Source organism: Candida theae (assembly GCF_024610275.1).
Source record: "Candida theae strain CBS 12239 chromosome Unknown scaffold68, whole genome shotgun sequence".
In the NCBI taxonomy this organism is placed as follows: Eukaryota; Fungi; Ascomycota; class Pichiomycetes; order Serinales; family Debaryomycetaceae; genus Lodderomyces; species Lodderomyces theae.
The window spans coordinates 1-25,816 of NW_026261468.1; the positions used below are offsets into that span (position 1 = coordinate 1).

Genomic DNA, 25,816 nt, shown 5'->3' on the forward strand with positions numbered 1-25,816 from the left:
ACTGAGTACACCACCACCTGGACCACTACAAACCCAGATGGATCTGTTGAGACAGACTCTGGTATTGTTTCACAAAGCGGTGATTCGTTGACCACCATCACCACCTTTGGACTGGAAAGTGTTGCTAGTGTTCCGACATCCGCAGTTGTATCCCAGTTTGGTCCACACGGATGGAATGCCAGTTCCGGAAACAGTTCTCCTGATGTTACCTCTTCTTTTGTTGGTGGACCAGGACCCGTGGAGACTTCAAGTTCTGGTACCACTATATTGTCCCTGGAAATTATAGGAGTGTCACCGACAAAGACAAAGACTTCGGTTTCTGCCGTGGACACTCTGGCTCCTACTGTTTCAAAGAGTGCGACAAATGGAGTTCAAAGTTCCGTATCAAATACGGTTGGGGGTACAGGAGCAGATAGCTCCGAAGGCCCAAAGGTTACAGCAGCTGTTGGTGAACTGACGGATAGCTGGGAGCCGATCACATTAGCTTCATCTAGTGCGTCCGCTGGATCTACAACTACTTTAGGAGTTAGTCAAAGCAGCAGCCAAACTAATAGCATGTCTACTTTGACACAACAAACTAGTGGCTTGTCCCCTTCATCTGTTTCCATCTCGACTTACGAGGGTGCTGGTTCAGTTGTGAAAATTTCATGGATCCTCAGTGCTTTAGCTGCAATGGTTTCCGTTCTTTTCTAGGTCATTTTAACGTGACCAACGTGTTGTTTATTTTCTTCAAGTTTCTTCTTAGTTTTACGACTTCTTTTCCATGCAGTCTATCAAGTAAATTAACATGCTGTGACGTTGCATGTCGTTTTAATTTTATTTCGGTTTATATATTGTGTTTATTTTGTTTCGGTTTATATATTGTGTTTATTTTAATTACTTTGATTTTGTTAAAAAGAATGTATGTTGTAGAATTTACATTATTACAGTGACAGACAGGGTCATTGTTAACACTCGATCTCATGAAGAGGATGCTTAAGGGAAGCTTCCTGTGCAGAGCTAAGGCAAACTGCTATAGCTATTTCTGTACTCAATAACTTCACTATTCTATATAGGATATGGAGTTTTTGGTGTCACCAGTGCCAAATTTTTCTCCAAGAAACCCCAATTTTATCCAATCTTCTTTGCAATTCTTGTACACCGTTGGAGCCGACTTGTATCGATTCATCAAGTTGCAAATTGCATCGTAACTAGTTGCAGAAAAGAACCGATCAATAAATTCACGACCAAACCTCGCTTTGGCAACTTCGCATTCATGCATGATCCATTGAAGTATGTTTTGACTCGATTTTCTATCAAATGGACAAACAGTTAGAGGTAAATGAACATCAAAGTCTTTTGCTTTTGATAGTTTGATCTTCAAGATTAGTTCAAACTTAATTGAGTAAAATTTTCCAGATGCGGTGAAACTTTGGAGGTGGGTTATGGGTAGACCCTCGGGGATTCGGTCAACTATTTTGTGAGTTGCAATGTTTGTCGATTCAATGACTGTAGTTTCGTTGTCTTGTGCAACTTCATTTTCAATAATGTATACCTCTGGGTCATAGTAGACTTCCAAGTTGTCGTTGTGCTGTGGGAACTTGATACCAAGTTTTTCAACCACTCCCTGAGTGTTGAGTTCTTTGTTCATCTGCAATGTTGTGGTATAAAGTTTATTTTCCTTCTTTGGAGGTAAACCTCCATCATAGCACTCTAAATTTTCCTTCAATTGAAAGGTGATTTGTTTGACAGCTAGATGTTTCTTGACCTTGTTGTTTGCTGAGTTTGCCAGCAATTTACAATGCAATTCAAGGCGATCACCAGGACCGACAGAAGTAGTGGGCATAGTAACCTGAGCCAAGACTTGATTGTCTGCAGATTTGCTCTGCTCCACAAGAGGCTCATTGTATTGCCGATATAACGGTAATGTGTCGTATGTTTTGATAACAACTGGGAAAGTGTCGATATAGGATGACTCAACACCACTGCTCTCCCCTGTCACCACCTTGACAGCGAGATAGTGTATAGTCGACACCCCTAAAGTAGACAGGTAGCCACTGGGTATCACATCTTTGGGAACTGGTATCATGACGGGCAAATCCACCCCTAGTACATTTTGTGAGAATCCATTTACTGGTCTGAATGCCATTGGATCTTCAAAGATTTTAAACTCTTTGAAAGCTTCAGTACTTCCGAGTTTTGCAGGTACAGTCACTTTCTGTCGAGTTATTAGCACTATTGAAACTGATCTTATTAGAAACGGAGAGCCATTGGCTGTCCTAATGTGAATAATCGATTCGATTCTAGGTATGCTTCGAGGAATTCCCGCACAACCAAACACAATAGTTGAAGCTGTGGGTTCTAGAAAGATAGTGAGTGGATATTCCTGCTTCTGTGAGCCAGTTGATGAGTTCTGAAACCGCATTTAGCAGCGATGGTGATGAAATGGGGACGGATGATGTTGTAAGACAAAATAAACGGAAATGCCACAAATATTTGAAGCGCGTTCTTCAACTTCGCTTTGGTTTCCCTCACCTCCCCCCCCAATCTGCCCCCGCCATATCTCATACAAATATGAAACATTTACTACTGAACTTACTTAACTCACCAAACTACAAAATTCCTGGAAATATGGCCCACTTCAAACTAAAGTCCTCCTTATACTTTACTTGGTAATAGCGGTACGTTTCCACAGCAGACACTGACAAATTGGTAACCACAAAAACCCAAGCAGATGCAAACATCAACGAGGTCAAGCCCAAGCCATTTTTAGCACCAAATATCGCAATGACTGTATAGATGATGACTTCATACAGGTAGTGCGGAGATGCCACCACTTTGAATTTAGGTAATGAGTACTTCACCAAATGGGCAAGATGAGAGTGGGCTAAAAACTGTTGTACCGAAGCAACTCCAAAGACAGCAACAAGAAAGTAATCCACAATGGTTAATGCGGCGCTTCCGGCGCAATTCCCCGATAAGCCCAAGTATGTTGCCAATGCAATTAACACGTAATGAGACATTCCGACAGCGTAGTGAGCAAAGTTCATGTATGATACAGGCGAAAACTTTGTCACGACGAAACTCTCAACCATTCTTCTTGCACCTTGAATAACGAGTAGTTTGTTGATGATGGCCAAATTCTTGTATGTGGCGGAAGAAGTTTCATTAGAGTGACCAATGATAGCTTCATGGCATGCCTTGAAATAGGTTGCAGTGGATAGAGTGAATAAGCAAATGTAGAAATGAGTAAACCACAGCTTGCGTACTACTGCATGTTTGGCTATAATGTCAATCACTTCTGAAGGCGTGTCGCTGCCATTAGAATTGGAGTCTGGTGCTGTTTTACCGTAGTTCAATAACCTTTTCAACGATGGAACATATTTGACAGCCAAGACACCCGATGTTAAAGCAAAATAAGTTAGCGAAACAAGTAATTGTGGGTTGTAAGTAGTAGCAATATTCATATATGTATGTGTTAAGATGTGAGGTAGAAAATGTATTATAAAGTTATGGCGAAATACATACAAAAAAATATAAAAGTGGTAGAATTCACCCGCCAGTACTTACACCAACCCAGAAACAAGTGAAATCTTCATCGGTACCGTGCACCTCCCCCCATGTCTTATCCACCCGAATATGCTCCCACAGCATCAACCTCATTCACAATCTCCTCCAAATCAACCAAGTTTAACCAAGAGTTAACTCGTTCATCATTGGTCAAATCACAAATAAGCAAGGCTGTATACAATTCATTAGCTGAGATAAGCTCAATCCTAGTTTCAATTGAAGTATTGGAGAATTCATTTTTGAAAGATTACATTACTGAGAAGGAAAGGTACACGTCGACTGCGTATAGACTAATATATCAATATCAAATAATACTAAAAGGGTTTGATGAGTCAAAACTACCCGTGCTACGAGAACTCATGCCGGACTTATCTCCCGACTTGTCGAATTTCTTAGCCCTTTTCACTTCCAAGTTCAATTTAAACTGTCCACAAGCTGCGAATAGACTAATAAGTGGAGTTCCATCGACAGTTGATCACGCTAGTGATGCAACGACAACAGTATTTGGAGGTGGAGGAAGTTCTAGTGCCACAAGTAGGGCTAACGCTAGATTGATTGCTGAGATTACTGGCAATTTTATCACTTGTATGGATGCAGTCAAGCTCAACTACAAAACTAGAGACCAACTACATCCATTATTGAGTGACTTGGTGGTCAACCTCAATGAGTTCAACGAGAGCATAGAGTTTAACGGCAAATCAAAATTGATAAACTGGTTAATCAAAATTAATAATTTGGAAAAAGAGCTATCGCAAGAGGAGTCAGATACGTTTTTGAATGACTTGGACACTGCTTACAAAGGGTTCTATATTTCTCTAGAAAATCATTAAAAAATAAAATAAAGGAGGGGGCGGGGGGAGAGCTAATCACATTTATCTCACTTCTCTATGTTCTCTATACGATTGATTCGATTTGTTCGGCATAACCCAACACATTTTTGATGATTGATTCATTATCAACAGATTCTTCATGTTCAACTCTAGCGAAATAAATCACACCTTTGTCGAATTTCCAATTAGTCAAATCCAAAGATTCCTTCAATGTTTGCTCAAATGTTGCGTCACTCAATTCCTGGGGTAAGTACAAGAGACTTTTGCAATTGGAAATTGGGATAGAATCATATGTCTTTTCCAAACTTTTGGCAATTTCAAATCTCAAAGCATTGGTCAAAGTGTCAGCAAAATGGGCAAATTCTTTACATGGCAAGTTTTTCTCTTCTTTCAACAAATTCCAAATCTTGATATAGTTTCCCTCCATCAAGTTTCTTTCCAATTCAATGGGGAATTTCAAAAACTTGTCGTTTTCAACATCGTATTGCCTTGAGTTGTAAATCATCTCCAACTCCACATTGAACTTGGAGATGGATCCTTGACTTAAAAGGTACAACAAAAACAATGAAATGATTTTGGTGCTATCGGTATTGACATGGGGTTTGTTCAAGTTGTGAATTTTGCCATTTGTGTAAAATGGTTTCAATTGGGCGAAATAGCTTTCAAATCCAGCGTAGTTGTTTGTAAGTAACGAGGATAATGCACCTATTTCCAATATTCTTTGAGCTATTTTAAGATCATTGATTTGGTCTTGAGTTTCAGTATTGGTAGTCAAAGGCACCAACAAGTTGTGTTTGATCAACTCAATTTTGATGGGAGCTAGAAGCTGTTGACATTTTTGATAGTCCTGTTTGTCGTAGACGCTGTATATTTCAGCAGTGAGCTTTTGGAGTGACATCTCGTGAAGTAGTGTGTGTGTGTGTGTTTGAATGTGGAAAGCTCTGATATTGCCACTCAAAAATTGTTTGTCTAAATTTTGTTGAAGAGCAGTGTCGTGTTGTAGAGGAAAAATATACGACAACCGAGTGACAAAAGGAGAGAAAAAATTTATGAGAGAATGCTCATCACCATAGATCTAGCTTTAATAACCACAAGGAAAGATTGCTTGTCTCCACACACCATTAACCAGCAAACAGCATTGTTATACTATTTGCGCAAACATGAAGTTCTTAACAACCAACTTTGTACAGTGTGCCGTTAAGAGTTGTCAATCATCAACTGATTCGTTTCCATTGAAATATGAAGAATGTCAATTAGTACAGGAAGAACAAGAGTTCAAACCCGAGTTCATAGTACACATGTTGGATAAGCTTGACTGGAATGCTGTAATATCAGTAGCTAAAGATTTGGGAAATGATTCACTTCCGCAAACTAAACCAGAGGGTTTGGATCCAATTATGGAAGATGATCAAGTTGTTTTAAGGGATCTACATACCTTATTGGTTGAAACTCAGTTGATTGAAGGTAAGATGATTTGCAATCACTGTCATCATATCTATTACATTAAGAATTCGATACCAAACTTTCTTTTACCACCACATCTCGCGAATTGAGAAAGAGTTGAGACTAGGAGGTTCCACGAGGGGGAGACAAGAACGAAGGGACAAATCATGTTGATATTTCAATGCAATGTTGTGGTGCAGCTATTTAGCTTGTATATCGGGAGACGACTACCTTTGAAACTTGAGAAGTTGGATCATTGAGTTTACGTAGTACTGGTTCAAACGTCGTATAGTATTGTTGAGAAGACCTGCAGAAAGGTACTGAATAGATGAAATATACCGTGCTGTAAAGTCCTTGTAGAGCAGAAGCTGCAACCATATTTGTAGGCACGGTGTTGTGAGATGATACGCAAGCACTACTCATAGCCGTTCTCATGTCGTATAAAATTTTACGACATTACCTTTCTTTTTGCGACAGGAGATCATTTTCATTTTTTTTCATTTTTTTTTTCTTTCTTTTGTTTGCTTTTTTCTTGTTTATCTTTTTTTTTTTTTATTTTAATATATATATATATATCTTTTTTTTTGTGCTCATGTGGGGGTACAAGTACACGACCTGCGCTGGGGTCTAACACTCCTTTCAATCTTTCCAAAGTTAGCATGGAGAGTTACTAAGTGAATGCAGAATACACCTGCAACGGTGCAGCAAGGAAATTGACCACACTTTTCCATCTCCATTTATATAAAGTGTGTACTTGGGATTAGGTTTTTTGTATGCAGTCCATTCGCCTCATTATTTCTGTTGGTGAATTTGCTGATTGTTCGTTTCTTTCTTTTTTTTTTTTTTTGTTTCTCGGATATTACTACAGTTGTTGTTGTTGTTGTTAATGTTACTAATTTCATTTTGATCGAAAAAGGAGAAAAGAGGGAGGGACATACGAAGGTAGATTATATTCCACACTTGGGACATTAGACTCTACTACTATTGCAGATCTATCTAGAATAGAATTGCATTTAAAGCATTTATTTCCTCCTGTCATTCTTTATACACCCAAGCATTGATTTTGGAAGTGCTTGCAAAAACTCATAGGCTATGGTTAACTTGAGCCTATTTCAGAATAACTTCACCACCACCTCCACCACTAACAACATCAACAACGATGACAAGTCAGATACCTTCACATCAAGTCATAGCACTGCTAATAGTCGCAGCAATAATAGCAGCCCACCACACGGCACTAACCTGTCTTTAACTCTGAGCCTGGAAACCCGCTCAAACAGCAATAGTCCAGAAATGCGTCCACAGTCACGTCTGCGAAACAGGTCGATATCTATATCTCGATTTTTATTCAACAGAGACCATGATGCATCCAACACTGCCACTACCAACGGGACTGGCAACACATCAGATAATAGTTCTTCAAAATCAACGGCATCTGGTGCTCACTCAGATCATGGACACAACAGCAATGGCCAAAATGGAGGGATGAACAAGTTGAAAAACATCTTTCGTTTCCCTTCGACATCTGTGTCCTCATCAGACTCTAAAACACAGGCTCAAAGACAGAGGTCCATGTCCTCTCCATTTCGACTGAGCGCTAAGGACCTTGCTAAGAATCACAAAAAATCATCAAGCATTGTCAGCAACAATTTACCTACGCCTCTGCCTCCTAAACTACCGGAGATTATTACTGATGCACCACCGCCAGAGTCTCATGACTTGGGAGAAGGAATAAGTCCCGTGATTAACTCAAATCCCTACTTTCAACACCAGGGCCTTCCTCCACATTTAACATACGCCCAGCCCCAACTACAACAACAAACAAATTTGTTAACAGCAAACAAGTCCGAACTATCTGTATCCTTGAGGCATAACGACTCTGTATATTCATTGACAGAGCATGGCGTGTTGCAACCACCACCAAAGATTCATTACAGCCAATCGTCATTTTCAGGTGACGAGGACTCGGAGGAGGATGATATAACCAACACCAAGAGTGGATCAGACCAATCGGCATATCTCGAACCACCAAGGTTGGATGGTGCTCCAATGCGCGTGGAAGGAGAAGAGGAACAAGCTGTGGTCACACCTCCGCCATCACCATTTCAAAAAGCTCTTCGACGTGTGGCTTCAGCACCCCTTGTGCATAAATTGATGAATGACAAATCGACAGCAGATGTGACGTCCCCGTCATCTCCATCACTTGTGAACAAACAAGAACCATTTGATTTGAGTAAACATATTGGGGAAGTTACAATTACGGGACGTCCGCGTACATTAACACGAGAGCGCACTTATTCACACGCGGCCACTCGTGTTGTTGATGTTCAGGTTGGGCCGGGAAGCTTTGAAAAGATTAGACTTTTGGGCAAGGGTGATGTGGGTAAAGTGTACCTTGTTCGGGATTTACAATCAAATAGACTATACGCAATGAAGATTCTTAGCAAAAAGGAGATGATTGAACGAAACAAGATTAAACGTGCCTTGGTTGAGCAGGAGATTTTGGCAACTTCAAACCACCCATTTATTGTCACATTATATCACTCATTCCAATCAAAAAATTATCTTTATCTATGCATGGAGTATTGTATGGGTGGTGAGTTTTTCCGTGCATTACAAACTAGAGAATCAAAGACGATTTCAGAAAACGATGCCAAGTTTTATGCAGCTGAAGTAACTGCCGCATTGGAGTACTTGCATTTGATGGGGTTCATCTATCGTGATTTGAAACCTGAAAATATCTTGTTGCACCAATCGGGACATATTATGTTGAGTGATTTCGATTTGTCCAAGAGAAGTGAGCATGCCAAAAACCCCGAAATTGCGTTCAGCAAGAGTGGATTGTCGCTATCTTCGCCTGGTGCGTATTCGCCACACCATGGTCCGACATTAGACACCAAGGCTTGCATTGATGGGTTTCGGACAAATTCGTTTGTCGGCACCGAGGAGTACATTGCTCCTGAAGTTATACGAGGCAAGGGTCATACCAGTGCTGTTGATTGGTGGACGTTGGGAATATTTATTTATGAAATGTTGTATGGAACAACTCCATTCAAGGGATATGATCGTAAAAAAACATTTGCCAATGTGCTCAAGAGAGATGTTCGATTTGATCTTGTCCCCACACAACAATCAGTTTCTTCAAATTGTAAGAATTTGATCAAGAAATTGTTGATAAAGGAGGAAGATAAACGATTGGGGTCGAAGACTGGTGCTTCTGAGATCAAGAATCATGTATTTTTCAAAAACACTCAGTGGGCTTTGTTGCGACATCAGAAACCACCGATGATTCCCGTATTGACTAAATCAAAGAAACATCGTGATAACAAAGATGCAGGAGAAGCAAATGGGGTCGTCAATGGTCACACAGGAGCAGCAGCAGGAGCAGATACATCTGATGCAAATGCAGACGTCTACTCTGTCCCCGAGGATGATCCTAATGATCCATTTGCCAACTTCAATTCTGTCACATTGAGATACAGCGATGGTGACGAATTAGTTGGATTAGGTGAGGACACCACAGCAGCAGCAGCAGCAGCAGCAACAGGAGCAGAAACAACACAAGGAGAAGGAGGCTGTAGAGGAGGCGGTGGCGGTGGCGATGGCGGTGGCGATGGCGGTTTTGGTAATGGAATGACTCTTGACTCGTCAGTTGTTTACAACCCTGAAAAGACTACGGCATACACCAGTGTCGCTTATACCATGACTTCAACTGAGCCAATCACGCCAAAAAAGGGGTTTTTGAGAAGATGAGAGGGTACACAAGCTCTATCGTGGTAAACATTATGACAAAGAGACTTGCTGAGCTTTGAAGAGTTCTGTTTTGTTGTTTTTCTTCTGGATTTTATTACGTAGATACACGCCGTTACAAAAATCTATACCAAAATAAAACGTTGCGTTTGCAGAAAGTTGTGAGTCTGTGTAGTTGTGCGAGTAAAACTTGAGAAGCTCAAAGATGACAACAAATTGAGGCTATGTTTGGCTTGCAATGTCTTCTATCGGCTGTGCAGTTTGCATCCCTTTTGTTTATGCTGGTTGTTCCCTTCTTTGTTCTTGTTTTTGCTCTTGCTGTTTAGTTATTTTTTTTTGTCTGTTTTTATTGCCAATTTGTCGAAAAAGGGAAAGTGTTCCTGAAATTTTTTAAAACAATAGAAGAGAGCAACAACAATCGAAAAGGGGAGACAAAGAGTGAAACCTATACTCAGTTTGGTCAATTTCCAAATACCTCGTATGTATCAAATACTCTGCTTCACTCAGCACAACTGTTTCCTATTTTCCCTTCATATTAAAAGCCCTTTGCATTTAGTTTGGATTGCGTTTTGTGTCGTCGATGCAACACTTCGTTGAAACTTCGCCACAAAAAAAGAAAAAAAAATAATAAAAACTCAATTCAAAATCGGAAATTTAAGGAACAGACAAAAAGTTGAATTTCCTGCATGTAGCATAGTGTTCACCAAAGCCGCACAATATTTCCTCAAATAGGATAACAAATAACAAATTATAAATCATTACAAGAGAAGTACCCTTTCAATATTGAGACTTTTGTATATATTATTCTCGTTATACAAAACCAAACTCTATGCAAAGATAAAAAAACCGAAGAATGACGATGTGAAAAAAGGCAGATTGTATAGCTAAAAGCAAATCAACCAAATTGAATTTTGACCAGCAATGTCAATATTCCTGTGAAGAAACCCAACCGATAAAATAAAAATAAACAAAAAAAAAAAAAGTAAGAATGATTTTTAGCCCTCTAAACCCATTTCATAATAGCTCTGTGTATGTTGTTGTTGTTGTTGTTATAGTAGTAGTAGTAGTAGTAGCTGATAAGCTCTTTAACAGTCAACAAAGTCGATAATCTTCAACTTGACAGCGTTACATTGAGCAGCAACATTTTCATCATACAAGTTGTAGAAGTCACCACTCAAACATTGGTAAAACACCTTTGAATCGCCCAAAGTCAAGTAGCCATCGCTGGAAATAGACCATCCGGCAGCATAGATAGAGCCGGCTTGTGGTGGTGGACCATCGAATTGGAATTGTCTGTTGGCAACAATAGCACCGATTCTACCGTGTGAGTCGGTCAAGACACCATCTTGCAATTTAATAACCAAGTTGTTTGATGATGAGCATGCTTTTGGAATTGAGGAGTCAGAAGAGGAGTCGGATGTGGCACCTGATTCTTGTGGTTGACCATCAGAAAGGGTAGTGGCAGCGGCAGCTCTTGATTCAGCAGCAACGGTGGAGTTCTTGTGTTGAATTTGACCATCAGAAATTTGAGCAGCAGCAGAAGCAGTTGGTTTAGCAGAAGTTTGGTGTTGAATTTGACCGTCGCCGATTTGGTTGACAACTGAAGCAGCAGAAGTTTGGTGTTGGATTTGACCATCGCCAATTTGGTTGACAACTGAGGCAGCCGTGGTTTGATGTTGGATTTGACCATCACCAATTTGGTTGACAACTGAGGCAGCAGCTGCAGTGGTTTGGTGTTGGATTTGGCCGTCACCAATTTGGTTGACAACTGAAGCAGCAGCAGTGGTTTGGTGTTGGATTTGGCCATCAGTGATTTGATTCACGACAGAAGCAGCAGCGGCAGTGGTTTGGTGTTGGATTTGACCATCAGTGATTTGAGCAACTGGAGCAACAGATGATTTTGAGGTTGGCAAAACGGAATATGAACCAGACCTAACATTTGGCTGGCCATCCGACAACGCACTTACAACAGCCCTTTTACCAAGTGTCGCGGAAGCAGTTTCCAATTTGCTGCTAAGGTCAGATGCTGAATCAGTAGACAATGCAGATGCTGCTTCAACGGTTTCAATTTGGATACCAAAACTCGAGCTGTAGTCAGTGGTGGCATCCGATGGGATTGATGCGGTTGGGGTCAAAGTGGTCCATGGCGCCGATGGGACTGTAGCCGCCAATGCTGTGGTTAAAAATGCAGCAGATGTAGCGATTGTTGTGTACTTCATGTTATAATTTTGTGTGTATGTGTGTGATGTATTACTACTGCCAAGTAAAATTGTATGTAAGGGTTGAGATTTTGTTTGACTTGACAGGTGGAAATTATTTTCTTGGATAAGGAAAAGGAAAAGGAAGATGTAGTAGTGGTTGGAAAAAGGATGGGAATTTCAATGCCCTTTTATATTCGAAATTTAAAAGATAATTGCTATATAGACCATTCATATTCGTTAGTTTGTTGGTTATTTTAACTGCGGTATATGGTTTAAAACCAATATTATTGCATCATCAATCTATTGTCTGTATTGTGTACAGTAATAGCTTAGTGATTTAGACAGGAATATAAACATTACACAATATGCACAGCTGCTTATTATATAACACACCGACCCACGCACTCACACAATACTTTGTAGTCTTTTTTTGTTTGTTTTTCTAAATTTTTTAAATTTACTCTGCACTGAATTGAGGGAGGATAAAGGTAGTAAGTACACAGTAGCAGCAGTTTTATTGCTCTCTTCCAATATTTCAATTGAACTCCAATCAAACATCTTCTTTTCTCTACAACATTTACATAAATGTAGAAGAAGCAATGACATGGGTTAACCGAAGTGTGAGTCGACAATGGCAAAGGAATTGTCTTGCGAGAGAATTAATCTGCTTGCTACTTGTTTTGTTTACATTTTCCTAATCCATGACGATATATAGTTGAGAAACAAGTGGGTTTGTACTTTTCAGTAGTAAAGTGTGTGCATTGTTAATAGTGTACAACAGAGAGTGAGTAGTTTGTTTGTTTTCAATTTAGCCTGAAAGAATCAAAAAATTTACCAGCAGGGAAAGAGTTAGAGTAGAGTAAAGTAGAGTTATACAAACAAACAAAGTATACACACACAGCAAAGCAAAGGGTGTAAAAACAACAAAGGAGAATTTTTAACTGTGTGCAGAAAGAACCAAACACTAAACAAAAAGCATAGCCCCTCACTTTGCAGTTTTCATTTGTCATCTGTTCTCTTCCCCTTCCTTCTTCCCTCCTCTTCTCCTTGAAAGGGATCTAGAGATATCACGTCATGCATTGTGATCGATGCTGGCTGCTGGCTTGTTTGCTGTATTTCCTCCTTATTTACAATTTTGTGAATGACTTCAATTGATCGGTGCTGGCTGTTTTTGTTTCTGTTGTTGTTATTGATGATGATCTGTGCTGGCTGTTTGAATCAGCCACAAAATTGAAGAAAAAAAAAACAAAGAACTACCAACAGAGAAAACAGAAAAAAAATAAACGTTAACTATGGTTAGTAGTAGTGTACCTTACAAATTCCTTTTATTTTTTTTTTTTTTTTTGCTCATGCAAGTCATTAATAAACCCGAAAGGGGGAGCTAATGAAGGTTTATGGTGGAGGAAGCTAACAGAAGGACGGGTCGGAGTAGAAAATACTGTAATCTTGTGAATAGAAGAGAGGAACGGTACACATGCTTTTGCCGGGGTGTAGCAACAGCTGTGGTAGTGCTGCCAGTGTACCAATTGCTCTTGTTGCTGACATCTATTTCCTGATTGGTCATTGCACTGTGGATCTTCGATCTTACTAAATTTCTATTTCTTTGATTTTCGTCTCTCCTTGCAATTAAAAAACAACACTCCTTCTAAACGATTACTAGAATGGCCTTATCAATCCTCGAGAGAAAAGACAGTTGCTACTGGTATGCTCAAAGTGTGTGCGTGTGTGTGTGTCGTTTAAAAATAGAAATTTAGATTTGTTTACATTTTTAACTTTTATTTTATTTTATTTTGCATTTTTTATTTTTATTTTTTTTTGTTCTGCCAGCCACTCCGCATTTTTTTTTATCCAATTTCACCCGCTTTTATACACTACTTACACTACCCACTTTTTGTTATCATCTTTTATGATGTCATATACTTCGTAGTGTCATCATTCGTTCTTTTACAGCAATCCACTCTAAACTCTATCGCAGTCCCCTTCGATTCCCAGATAACTAACAGCCACCACTTCCTCCAACTTCCATTCCCCGTTGTGTCCCAACTAGGCAAAGAACGGAAAGGCTAACCCCTGTTTTACTTGGAATGAGCAGAACACCAAAAACACCCTCGAAGTTAACCGGAATCAACGGATAAGAAAAAATAACCGAAATCCTTCCAATTGAAATTTGAGAATCCACAACGTGATTTCTAATTGCGTGCATTCGTATACATCTTTCTTCTTCCTTAATCACTGCTATCGAATATTCCCGGTGTACACAAAAACCACACAAGCAACTACATCAACGCCGATATAGGTGAGTGAGTTTCAATTTACTTTAATTATTCAAGCCTTGTGTTTTTTCTTTCCTTTTTGAATCCGTCATTCAGAGTTGATTACTGCGAAAGTTCATCCTCACAGTGGGCGTTCCCGTTTCATTTCGCCGCGAGTTTTCGATATCACGGAGATACATAAAACTCGGCCCGCTTTTAAGCTGCTTCTTGTAAGCCACAGTGGTTGTGTGAAATTTCTGTTAACCACAAAAAACCTTAGCTCCCGATGTAATACCAGCCTTGGTCCCACTTTGTAAATATCTTGGTCATGCCGGGGAGGATAAGTGATGATCTTGTGTTGAAATATTCTACTAAGCCTTTTTTTTTTTTCGAAGCAGCTAAATGTGTGGTTTACTTCTATATACAAGCTCTTGTTGCTTGATATCACTCATATCGTGTGGACAGTGCGGTCAAAGTTTGCACCGACACCTCTCTGTATACATCTTTCTCGCCTTTCTTGCCGCCATTTCGGACTTCAACTCAACCACGAGCCAAATATAGAGATCACTGTCTAGCTTTGCATCACAAGCGGACTGGTGGGAGTGTATAACCAAGAGCCAATTTTTTCTTTTGTATAAATCAATGTGGTAGAGAAGTAGAGAGATCCCTGCAAATAACCTCAAAAAATACAAATTGAACCTTGCACTTTATATACTGTACACATAAACACCGTCTATACTTTTTCACCACGGTCAATTCAATAGCAGAGAAAATTCAGCACATCCTTCCCATCGTATCAGAAGTTTAATCCATCGCCAGTGAACAAATGCACCATTCTCCATTTCTTTCCGTCCTCCTCACCTTCTCATAACATTTTCCCTGTCCTTCCACCTAATGGTGTTCGAATGGCAACTTGACTCCAAACATAACCGGTCCATCCTCCTTGATTCTGTAGAATATCCAAAACCACATAGTGGCACCCATTAGCTTGGCACCCCAGTATATATGTGGAGCAACATGTGGAGCTGCAACCGGTGCGTGACGTATATATTTAGCTAAATGTCCAGCAGCCATCGTGTTTAGATATGTGTGTGTATGTGATGATAATGCTTGAACTATATAAGGGCTCTTCGATTTGTTTTCTTTTTTTTCTTTTTTGGTTGTTGTTTGATTGGCTCAAAAGTCGTGTGCAGAAGTCAACATAATAGTCACGTGGTTTTGCAGGTTAAATACCGTAGACTCAAAGGGTTCTTGAACTTTGCGGTGTTACACTGGCGAGTTACATACTGTTACAAAATGTGTATTATTACAATTCCCTAAGGTAGTCTAGATTTTATAGTTTGTGCTGGTGATTGTTGTATGTCCGATGCCTCCATGTGCTCATTTTGCACACTTCCATCAACAACTAATGGATTGTGTGTATATGCAGCTTGCGCGAAAGTAGCATTCTGAGATGGAACTGACGGGTAAGTTTGATAGTGGTGAGACGACTGGCCCAAAGCATCTTGATGACTTAGGTTTGCCGGTTGAATTTGAGGTGTCACCAAGGTGGTTAAACCTGGCTGATAATATTGTGGTTGCAAATGTTGTTGCAGATATTGATGTAACTGTACATACTGTTGCGGTTCAAGCTGCTGCTGTGGTAGATTCTGTTGTTTTAGTTGTTGATGCTGTTGCTGTTTTAGATGGTGTTCTTCCCGATTTTGCAGCAATACAGGCTGAAAGTATTGTCGTAGAGTATTTGAATTTGACGATATCCCCAACGCCCGCACTATCTCCGAGCTCGCACAGTGAAGACCCAGACCCAACTCTAGAGCCCGTTTATGATCCCGTTCATGTAATCGATAGTGTCTCGTCATGTTTGACTTGACACTAAACAGTTTTCCACATCCGTGCCACGGACACGTGAAAATCTTTTCACCCGTATGTGAATAAAGATGCGTTTGTAGTGATGAAGGACGCTTAAACTGCTTGTTGCATATTTGACACCGATTGCGGAAGGCGGTTGCTGGGGTCATTTCACGCAGGACAGACAGATTCTTGGGCTGTGGCTTTCTGGTTTCGGATGGTGCTCGTGGTGGGTGTGGTAGTACTATTGGAGTCGTTGATGTTGTTGACGAGGATGGCGACAATCCTGACGCGTAGCCATTGTCTGATGTTGACTCCAACGATGACGCACCGAGTTGTGGTGGTAGGAGCGACGGTTGGTATCCATCCCGACCTATCGCCTGAGAAGAATGGGGCATATTTGTTCCATGTAGCAGGGAGGAGGACAATACATGTGAGGTTGTTGATGATGATGTTGATGATGATGTTGTTGTTGTTGTTGCTGTTGTTGTTGACCCCATTGTTGGTACTTCTGATGGTTGTAGCGCCGTTGCGCCGAATTGAGATGAATAACCTGGTCTGAAAAGTGGAATCGAAGAGTCTCTCTTTGCATCTTGCATGCCCAAGCGTTGGTGGGGAGAGCTCCAAGACACATTCAGTGCAATAACTTGAGTATGAGAGGCAGCACCTTTTACATCTTGAGCATGTACATTCGATTCTATACCGTTGGTATACAAATCAGGTGTTTGAGTGAATGACTGAGTCTGCAAATGGTAACTTTGATTCGATAGTACAAGTCGGTGTTGCTGCTGTTGTTGCTGCTGCTGCTGCTGCTGCTGCTGTTGCTGTTGCTGTTGCTGTTGCTGTTGAGGAGTGAAGAAAGTATGTGATGGGAACTGTGAAGCCTCGTAAGGTTGAAATAAATTTACCCCCACTTGATTCAACTGCAATTGTTGAGATTGCAGGTTGGTGCCAAATTGATATGAGAAATCCTGATTAGGAATAGAGTAATTTGCTTGAGTTTGCATTGGTATGGAGCTATTCAGTGAAGCTAATTCTGGTTTGAAGTTTTGTGAATTGAAAGATGAAGGATCTGATGTGAAGTTTTTGTTGTTGGAAAATCGGCCAGGAGGGTCACTTGAATTATTCTGACCTCTACTATCTGTCATCTTCTTGCTTCAAGATTGGCCAAGTCTTGAATTATCCGCGACAATAAGTCACCAACCTTTGCTGAACTTAGTTGAAGTAAGGGGGCTTTTTTTTTTTCAAAAAAAAAAGATAAAGCTGTTCAGTGAGAAGCTGTCTTTGAAGTATCTCTGTACTCAAAAAGAAAAAGAAAGAAAGAGAGAGAGTGTGTGTGTGTATTGGTTGGTGGGGAAGTGGGGTAGTAGTAGTGAGTAGTAGTAGTAGTAGTAGTGGTGGTGGTGGTGGTGGCAGTATTAAGACAAGCTTCACATCTATATATCTATGAATTTATTCAAAAACAAGTGCACAAGATTAAGTGAACTATTTATAAAAGAGAAACTTAGTATAAATTTGGGTTCATTAGGGTAACAGGAACAAAAGTTGAACAAAACAAACTATTAAGAGGGAAATAAAACAATACGAAAAAGAAATTGAGTTTAAACTTAAACAGAGAACAATAGGAAAAAAAAAAATATAAGAGACCCTTGTGAAAAATAGAATAAAAAGAAAATGGAGGTTATGTATGGCATGTACAGCAGAGAGAAATCTGTTCATATAGTAGTATCTCACTTGGAGTAATATATAGCTTCACACAAACAGAAGATACATATCCCAAAGATCAGTGAGGGAATGAGCTTTCAATACTCATAACCATTGAAACAGCTATTTCATCTGAGAAACGCGTATGCACAATTTCCAAAATTTCATGTGCAGATTTCCTATAGAGAGGCAATTGATCCATCTATAACAACAGTATTGGAAAAAGTACAACGAAGGAAACTAAAAAATTCAATTTATGTTATTGACACAAATACACCTCTTTACGTATTTTCTTTTTCTTTTTTCTCTTAGCTCTAGTGTTACCCAAAGCATTACTTTGGTTTCCACATTGTTGGTTTCCACAGTTTACACATCTGATTTTGTTTCGTGAATGCTCTCTACCCTTTTCTGTTAAGCGAGAGGCAACCACTAATGCATAGATAATGAAGTACTACTTTTTATGGTTATCGCTTTTGCACGTGCAACACGATTGCAAACACAGCTGTTAACAATTCTGCACAGAATTTGCCCTACTTCTTGAGATTAATGTCTAGAACCTCAACAAGGTGGTGCCGCATTACACTAATATCACTCTCGCATGTATGAAAAAAGGATACAGTGGAACAGATATACGCAGTGGGTCATGCTTCATGCGCGGAAACAGTAAACGTTTCTATTCCCTGGGTGCTACTTTTGCTGTGGAAATGTAAAGTTGTGACTTCTACACAACTTCTTTGCCGGTACCGGCTCATTTTTGGATCTATATGGACGAGGCAAAAAAAGATTAGAAATGAGTTACACGAACAGTTGCAACACCGTGTTCAGTGTTCATTTGCAGTAAAAAAAGAAACTTCATAGGCTCAGATTGTTTAAGTTGTTGAAAACTGTATCTGGTTTCAGGAGTGAACGTGCTACCTTCATGAGAACATAAATTTAACGTTGGTGGCCTGAGGAAACAGTATATTGACAAAAAAGGTTGTACAAAGCACCATCCGCCTCAAATAACAATAATCCCAAACAAGCCACCTAAATAGCCATACCCGTTAACGATAATCTCGCCGAGAAAACTGCTTTACGTATTCGGCTTTTGTTCAAGTGGATAAATTTACTATGAGCTTTGTGCTACTGAATCTGATCTAAAAATAACGCAGGTCGCGGTAAAAAAGCAAAACGCCTCGCAAACTTACTGGGAAGACGAAACGAAGGCGAGAAAAAAAAAAAAAAAAAACAAAAAGAACTAAAATAAAAGTGAATGACAAAGTGAAGAAAACTAAACAATTGTGCACGACAGTGGATTCTTGAAATCCGCCAAATATGACCGTGTTCCAATGGGAATTCCGTAATAGAAAGAAATAACGATTTCCACACACAATCCTTTGTTTCCATTCTCACATGATTGGAAAGTCAAGAACGCGTTGCAATACAAAAGTAACAACTCCACATTCACAACTGTAACTTTTTACAAACCAGGATTTTCAATGCTCCTGCACATACTTGTCGCCATAAGATTTTTTTTTTTTTTGTTTTCCTTCCTTTAGGTTTTTTTTGCTCCATAATGCACAATTTGCATTGCACAATGAAACCCCCAGATTTAGTTCAGCAATCTTAAAACTGTAGGTTGTTTTACTCACCAAAACACATCATCGTCGAATGATAAAATTGCCCGTTCTGCATGAGTAAAGTAGACTAGCGGGTCTAGTCGTATAAGATTGAGGGTGGGGAGGGGCACTGCTTGACGACCTAGACTCTTTGAGTCTAAATCTGCTTGTACATATATTATATTGTATGAGACTGCATATAGTTAGCCTCTTTGTATATATGTAGGTTTGTGTAAGAGATATCGTGAGCTACTTCATGTGCTGCACAAACACAAAAGAAGGAATATCCACTTATAATACATAATAAAGAAATCGATAGTTGTGTGTGTGTGCTTCTGGATGTGATTAGTCTGGGTCTCATTTTTTTTTTGGTTTTTTTTTTTTGTTGGTTGAAAAAGGTTGTAGGTATCCACAGATACCCAACAAACAGTGCATTTTAGTGAAAGGCGGCGAAACTGAACAGGTTATCCTGTGTCGAATTGAAAATAGTGCTATCACCTTCAGTATTGACAATGCACACGCCAAAACAAGCTTCGAATAACGCAACTTGTGCGTTTTTTTGGCAACATATCTGCTAAACCTTAATCTAAAACCGGCTCTATAGCTCTAATCTCTTCTCTAACTTTGACTGTGTATAATTGAGTATGGTGCGATACTAGCCTCGGTTGCTCTTAAAATATTTAGTGTTTGTGTAACGATCAAACCATAATTTTGAAAAAAAAAAGGGGGGAGGGGGCCAAGAGCACATGAACCTGATATTGAACAACAGCGAAAGTAAGTGCCATGCCATTACTGACCCCCTAAGACTGGATTTTTATCCTTTACTGACATCAAAGAAACCAAAAGAATCCGGTTGGGTGAATCTCAAAACTAACACGACAAAAAAGAAAAAAAAAAAAATAATAATAATAAAAAAAAAGGGGAAGCACCACCCAGTTTAAGTCAAATCAGTTTTCACCTTACCTTATTAACTATCAGCATAATGGCATTTATATCATTCAAATTGTCCTTAATGGAAGCCTACTTGCTTTTCATACGCCACTTTTCAGAACAAAACGTTGGTACTAGGGTTGAGTTTGCATCAATCACTTGGACTTGTGTTTTTTAGTTGAGAATAAAATCATCAACCCCTAAGCAATGGAAAGCAGCAGAGACCAGCAGCTACATCATCAGCAACAACAACAACAGCAGTAAAGGCGCATGGCAGTGTTCCTTTCAATGTCTACTAGTAAGTGCTTGCGTTTGCTTTGCTTCAAAAGTATCACTTTGGGACCGTATCTTGAGAATTCGAAAGTTGGATGAAATTCACTCCAAACATCCCACTAACCAAGCTATTGAAAACCAATAGTTTTCTCAGGGAGGAGAAACGTTGTGAATACATAAAGTTTTCAAGTTTGACTTGCTTTCATCTCGGATGCGAAAGGTTTTATTTTTGCAAGTTGTGTCAAAGATTGTCTTGAGTTTGGACCAGTGGCAAGTAACAGCCTTGAGGGGGAAGACAGCAACAGGTTGGGCAAATTCACACACACTCAGACTTCACTTGAAGCTTTCCGGGAAGTAGGTAATCGCTTCATTTGATTCGCAGTCTTCATACTGTACAGATGATCAGGGTTGGAGTTGGGAAAGTTGCAACAACTGACAACAACAAAAAAAAATTGTGTTGATATTGACTGACATGACACATTACCACAATGATGGCTTTATCAGAAGGGCAGTCGGTAGCACAGAGATGTATCTTGCGACAAGTTGCAATGAAGGGGATAGTGAAATTTCACTTTATAATGTGACTGAGACTGAAGTGGAAATCAACACAAGCAACATAGGAGGCGACGCATGCCAAATGCGGAACATCGCATCAATCTGTACGTGGGAGGTTGTGCTGAGGCATGAAGAACAGACCTATACATCAAATAGGAGCAAACCAAAATCCATGTAGTGGTACTGCTTACCCTTAATACTTTTGATTCATTGGCGTCTACATTAACCACAACTGCCTACCCAAGTTGATGTAGTACGAAGCACCAGATGTCATTATTACATTCATTGCCGCATCTGGATCAATACTCGCCAGATACACACCTCAATTCGTGCAGCAGATACCCAAGTGCCAAAAAGACTACTAGACTTAAAAAGCTTTCTACAGCACTTACCAATTTTTAACATTCAAAAAAAAAAAAAAACACAAAAACTATATACTGAAATGGAGGGAGATTGGGAAACTGGAACGGACTTCACTGGGACGCTGATTCTGGAACATTTGAAATCATTGAACAAAACTGGGGGACTTCTGGGTTAAACCCATTGGAGTTAGCTTGGAAAATCTTGTAATCCAACAAAGACCAACGGGATAGTATTTCTGGCGAAAATAGAGAAAACAAGGGAAAACAACATGGGGTTCAACATGGGAAAGAGCACATTGATATTAACCACAGGAAAGACACTTGACCTGAAATGGGAATTTTGACAACACTTATGCATGTCGGGCAATAATCTGACACTTGAAACACCACAACCTTTGAGTCTAAGTTGTAAAGTTAGTCGTCTAAACGCTAAAACATGTCAATTTCAATAATCACCGAGAAAGCAAGGTAAAACTGAGCTGAACAAATGTAGCTAAAGTGTGAGTTAGTAATCTGATAAATTTAATGTCAAAGTTAACAACCGTACAAAGATAACAAAGTGATGCTTCTATTTGTAACTTGTTAGCAGTCTGCAATTACCAAATGTAACAATCGTCCTCAAAAGAAAATGAAAGTGAATTGATGTTCAAAGTTGCTGGCAGCTAACTAAAAAAAACTCAACACCTGAAACCAAAGAACAAAGAGCCAAATCTGTATTTCCACCAGACTCAATCTCAGCAGAATAAGTACTAAAAACAGGGGGGTTCTTTCCAACTAATTCAGACAGTGTTCCGCCCCCAAGAGCTAATGGACCAGACTATCTCTTTGGAATATCGAATTGTCTTTACAGCTTTTGTTTCCAACCAAAACTTGATGAATCTGCAGTGGCGACTTGTATTTGATGCTCCACGATGGATGATGCATATTGGTTAGCTTTGATGAAGGTGAATGTGAATGTCAATGTGGAATCGATGATGAATGCTTGATGGATGGATGAAGAGGAGTGGAGAAAGAAAGATGGTTGATAAAAAAATTGCTATACAACCACAGATACATACACAAATACACCTGACATGCTCTGTAAAATATTCTGGCTGCTAAAAATTTCATTTTTTGTTTGTTTTATTGTATTTTATTGGTATGCTCTAGACAGATTGCGTTTTTCACTAACACTGTTGACAAAGGGATCAGAAAAGTTGGATCCTTGGACTTACTTATGACAAATTGTGTATCAGCTATTTGTGTAGTTAGTGCCAAACGTTAAACTAACTCTTAAATTGGTGTTGTATCTTGTAAGCTATATCTTTTGAATGATGTAATTGGAGTGTGTGTTATTTTTTAAGCTACACAAACAATTATCACCAGATTACGAATTCAGCGCGCACGTGAACAATCACATCTCTAACATAGTAAAACTTTGGACAACTATCGGCACGCGTTTTTTAAACTTTTCTCAACTCGTATAATTTTTGTACATGTATATGCATGTGCATTTCATCCTCGAGAACATGTTTTGAATACAAAAGGCACGATGTTTGTCTGGTCGAGCAGGACGATCTTCTGTCGCGAACACAAAAGTTGCGAAAAAACGAAACAGAACAAAAGACAAAGAGAGCTAAAAATAAAGACGTCTGTAGAGAATTTCAGGTCTATATTGATATATATATCTCACTTTTGCTTGGCACGGACTTTGAAGTTGAGCAGAGAGAAGGAGAAAGTTGCACTGGATTTCAAAAAGCACTGTCTGTGGTCTTATCACCAAGAGTTAACCACCTGGTTTGGTTGGTGCATAGTCTTTTCTCAGATTCTATGCGCATAATGCATAACAATAAGATGGAAGGAGAAAAAAAAAAATAAAAAAAAAAAACCAAATGAGAAACGCTGAAGAAATAAATAGACGTAGAACAAACAAAAAAAATAATAGAACAATATCAATATATAATCTATAGGATCTTACTTTTGCTCTTTGCTGGAGGGTTGATGAAGTGTCGACGTGAAAGACTGAAGTTACAAAGTTGTGCTTCCCTTTAGCACAAAAGCACACACACGCACGCACACACTCACGAGAAATTTGAGATTCAATTCTTGCCAAAGTAGTTAGTACAGTACACGTCTAAAAGTGCAACAAAATTAAAATTCTGAAATTCTAAAATTCTAAATTTATATTTTTTTTGTTCTTTTAGAATTTTAATTTTAGTTAGATTTCCATCTTTTGAAGGATTTCAATTCAACGGAGTAAAATACATCATTTCCATCTACCTACCCACACCAATTACCCATTCTGCCAAAGGTAACTTATATATACAGCTTCATCATCCTCATTTCAACAACCCGGTCTTACAACACATCCGTCGAATATCCCTCCTGACTGATAAAGGTTATCCGCATTCCTCCCTTCCGTTTCCTTCATTTCCCGTGCAACTCATTTCCTTCAACACACACACACATATACACACACACCAATTCCGCTCCCCACAACAACAGTCGCAGCAATGTCAACATGCTAGATCCATCAACAAGATTGAGAAACGCCGTCATAGCCGGTAATTTAGCCATAGTCAAGCGAATACTATCACGATTCCCTGAATTGTGGCTCAATGTCGACCCCAATCACCAAGGCTGGTCCAATCTTCATTATGCATCGTATCATGGCCACTACTTGATCTGTTTCCATTTAATCACTTTCATCAACAAGACATTGGGCAATTTGCAAAATGAGTACACCACGTTGGATTTGTTGACTTTTGATAATTTGAATGTGCTTCATTTGACTATGGAGCATCATCATTCACAAACTTTGCATTATTTATTACAAGAGTTTCCCGGGAAAATATGGCTCAATTCAATAGGAGGACCTCATAAACAATCACCATTGCATTATAGTTGCAGATACAATTTCAAAGAGGGGACAAACTTGTTGTTGGAATTTGGCGCCAATTACAATTTGGCTGACGAGAATGGCGATACTTGTCTACATATATGCTTCCAGTACGGGAGTATAAAATGTTTGTATGAAATATCAAATCATATTATCAGGCTGTCGAAGGATAAAGACACAGCAAAAGCAGCTATCGACACTTTTGAAAATGTCAAGAACAAAAATGGATGGATTGCAAAGGACTTTGCTTCCAGCTTTGAGTTGATTCAACAGTATGAAGATGTCAAGAGTCGAAGTTTAGCAAGCTATGATTTAGTCACACCACCACCACCTGAGCCACTTGCACCACCAGTAAAGACTCAACTTTGGCTCGATTCTGAAAGAGCCAACAATTTCTCACGAGGCTCACTAGAGGAGAACAAGGTGTTGACTAGTCCAATTGTGCTGATGTCTCAACAACAACAACAACAACAACAACACAACCTGCCACTGCTATCGAGACCTCCATACAGGCGACAACATTCTCAGTCGGTACCAAATGAGCAAAGCAAAACCACTAGCAACGAAACCAATAGCAATCCTTTGCGCCAGAGATCAAACACTACATTCAGTAGCAAGCCCACTCCACTAAACATATCGTCGAAACCATCCCACACTTCCTTACATGGAAATTCAATGGGACTGTTGCACGGAGCAGTTGCTCCCTTGACCCCGTTGAATCCACCAAAAACACCATCTATAAAATCAGTCACTATATCACCTGTGGGTGCAGACCCTACAAGCTCAAGCATTGACAAGGAACGGGATTTGGAATCGCCGCAATCGGTCTCTAGTGGCTCGTCGTATTTTGCACACTCAAGTGACCATCATTATTCTGCAAACACAAGAACGCGCAAGCCCTCTGTATCAAAACCAACTACATTACCGTCGATAAATTCACCCGTGGCAAACACATTCGACGAGGCATCGGGTCAACAGAGTGTAACAGCAAATACCCAACTCCAGTCCCACGAGTTGAAACCCAGTCCTGCATCATCTTCATCGTCAATTGCTGCTAAAGTTGCTTTCAATTCAAGCAGATCATCCTCCTTGCATAATGTATCAGATACCAGCCCCATGAAAACAAGACCAAGGTCATCTTCCCGTCAACCTTCCAATCTCAGCAATAGCCGAGTCAACAGTTTCAACAGTACACTGAGCTCAAACAGTGCAGCTTACAGCATACCGCAAGAACTGTCAATTGCAAACAGCTCGAGCTCGAGCTCGAGTTTTGAGACTATACATCGACCCAAGAATAATTCCGAGAATGATGTTACCACAAGTGCAGGAACTTCCAAAACCAATTTGAATCATTTCACATTGAAAAAATCAAGGTCGTCTGGTACGTTACCTTCCAAAGTTCCCAAGAATGGCGGTCATCATGTGTTTGTTCATACTGCTGGTAATACGAGTCTTCATTCCTTGAATAGCAACGCAGATTACGAGACAAAATCTTCGGTAAATAGCATATCATTTAGTCGTGTCAGGTAGAATTAGCTAGCATAAATTTTCATAAGAATCGTCTGCTGCAAATAATAGTGAAGGAAAAAAAAAAAAAAAAGAATAAAAAACAAAAAGTAAAAAGTAAAAATAAAAAGTAAAAA

At 39.6% G+C, this 25,816-nt stretch overlaps 9 protein-coding genes across 9 annotated transcripts; 4 read left to right on the plus strand and 5 right to left on the minus strand. All coding sequences in view use genetic code 12, as the record gives it.

Annotated features, from left to right (window-relative positions):
* On the plus strand, positions 1-693 carry KGF57_004189 (uncharacterized protein; the record flags this gene model as incomplete). Its single annotated transcript, XM_051753672.1, has 1 exon — positions 1-693. A coding segment is annotated over one exon (693 nt), but the record flags the coding sequence as incomplete, so codon positions are not given.
* Positions 694-1,042: 349 nt separating this feature from the next.
* KGF57_004190 (uncharacterized protein) lies at positions 1,043-2,404 on the minus strand (the record flags this gene model as incomplete). The annotated part of the gene is made up of 1 exon (XM_051753673.1): positions 1,043-2,404. One exon carries the CDS (start codon positions 2,402-2,404, stop codon positions 1,043-1,045), a length of 1,362 nt encoding a protein of 453 aa, XP_051607314.1.
* Positions 2,405-2,591: 187 nt separating this feature from the next.
* On the minus strand, positions 2,592-3,446 carry DFG10 (putative polyprenol reductase; the record flags this gene model as incomplete). Its single annotated transcript, XM_051753674.1, has 1 exon — positions 2,592-3,446. The coding sequence occupies one exon, from the start codon at positions 3,444-3,446 to the stop codon at positions 2,592-2,594; it is 855 nt and encodes a 284-aa protein (XP_051607315.1).
* A 153-nt stretch (positions 3,447-3,599) lies between these two features.
* On the plus strand, positions 3,600-4,379 carry VPS28 (ESCRT-I subunit protein; the record flags this gene model as incomplete). The annotated part of the gene is made up of 1 exon (XM_051753675.1): positions 3,600-4,379. The coding sequence occupies one exon, from the start codon at positions 3,600-3,602 to the stop codon at positions 4,377-4,379; it is 780 nt and encodes a 259-aa protein (XP_051607316.1).
* Positions 4,380-4,443: 64 nt separating this feature from the next.
* Positions 4,444-5,277, minus strand: KGF57_004193 (proteasome regulatory particle lid subunit; the record flags this gene model as incomplete). The annotated part of the gene is made up of 1 exon (XM_051753676.1): positions 4,444-5,277. One exon carries the CDS (start codon positions 5,275-5,277, stop codon positions 4,444-4,446), a length of 834 nt encoding a protein of 277 aa, XP_051607317.1.
* A 262-nt stretch (positions 5,278-5,539) lies between these two features.
* On the plus strand, positions 5,540-9,575 carry KGF57_004194 (serine/threonine protein kinase; the record flags this gene model as incomplete). Its single annotated transcript, XM_051753677.1, has 2 exons — positions 5,540-5,821; positions 6,912-9,575. 2 exons carry the CDS (start codon positions 5,540-5,542, stop codon positions 9,573-9,575), a joined length of 2,946 nt encoding a protein of 981 aa, XP_051607318.1.
* Positions 9,576-10,657: 1,082 nt separating this feature from the next.
* PIR1 (beta-1,3-glucan linked protein) lies at positions 10,658-11,791 on the minus strand (the record flags this gene model as incomplete). The annotated part of the gene is made up of 1 exon (XM_051753678.1): positions 10,658-11,791. The coding sequence occupies one exon, from the start codon at positions 11,789-11,791 to the stop codon at positions 10,658-10,660; it is 1,134 nt and encodes a 377-aa protein (XP_051607319.1).
* A 3,550-nt stretch (positions 11,792-15,341) lies between these two features.
* KGF57_004196 (uncharacterized protein) lies at positions 15,342-17,021 on the minus strand (the record flags this gene model as incomplete). The annotated part of the gene is made up of 1 exon (XM_051753679.1): positions 15,342-17,021. The coding sequence occupies one exon, from the start codon at positions 17,019-17,021 to the stop codon at positions 15,342-15,344; it is 1,680 nt and encodes a 559-aa protein (XP_051607320.1).
* A 6,774-nt stretch (positions 17,022-23,795) lies between these two features.
* Positions 23,796-25,703, plus strand: KGF57_004197 (uncharacterized protein; the record flags this gene model as incomplete). Its single annotated transcript, XM_051753680.1, has 1 exon — positions 23,796-25,703. One exon carries the CDS (start codon positions 23,796-23,798, stop codon positions 25,701-25,703), a length of 1,908 nt encoding a protein of 635 aa, XP_051607321.1.
* Between the last annotated feature and the right edge of the window lie 113 nt (positions 25,704-25,816).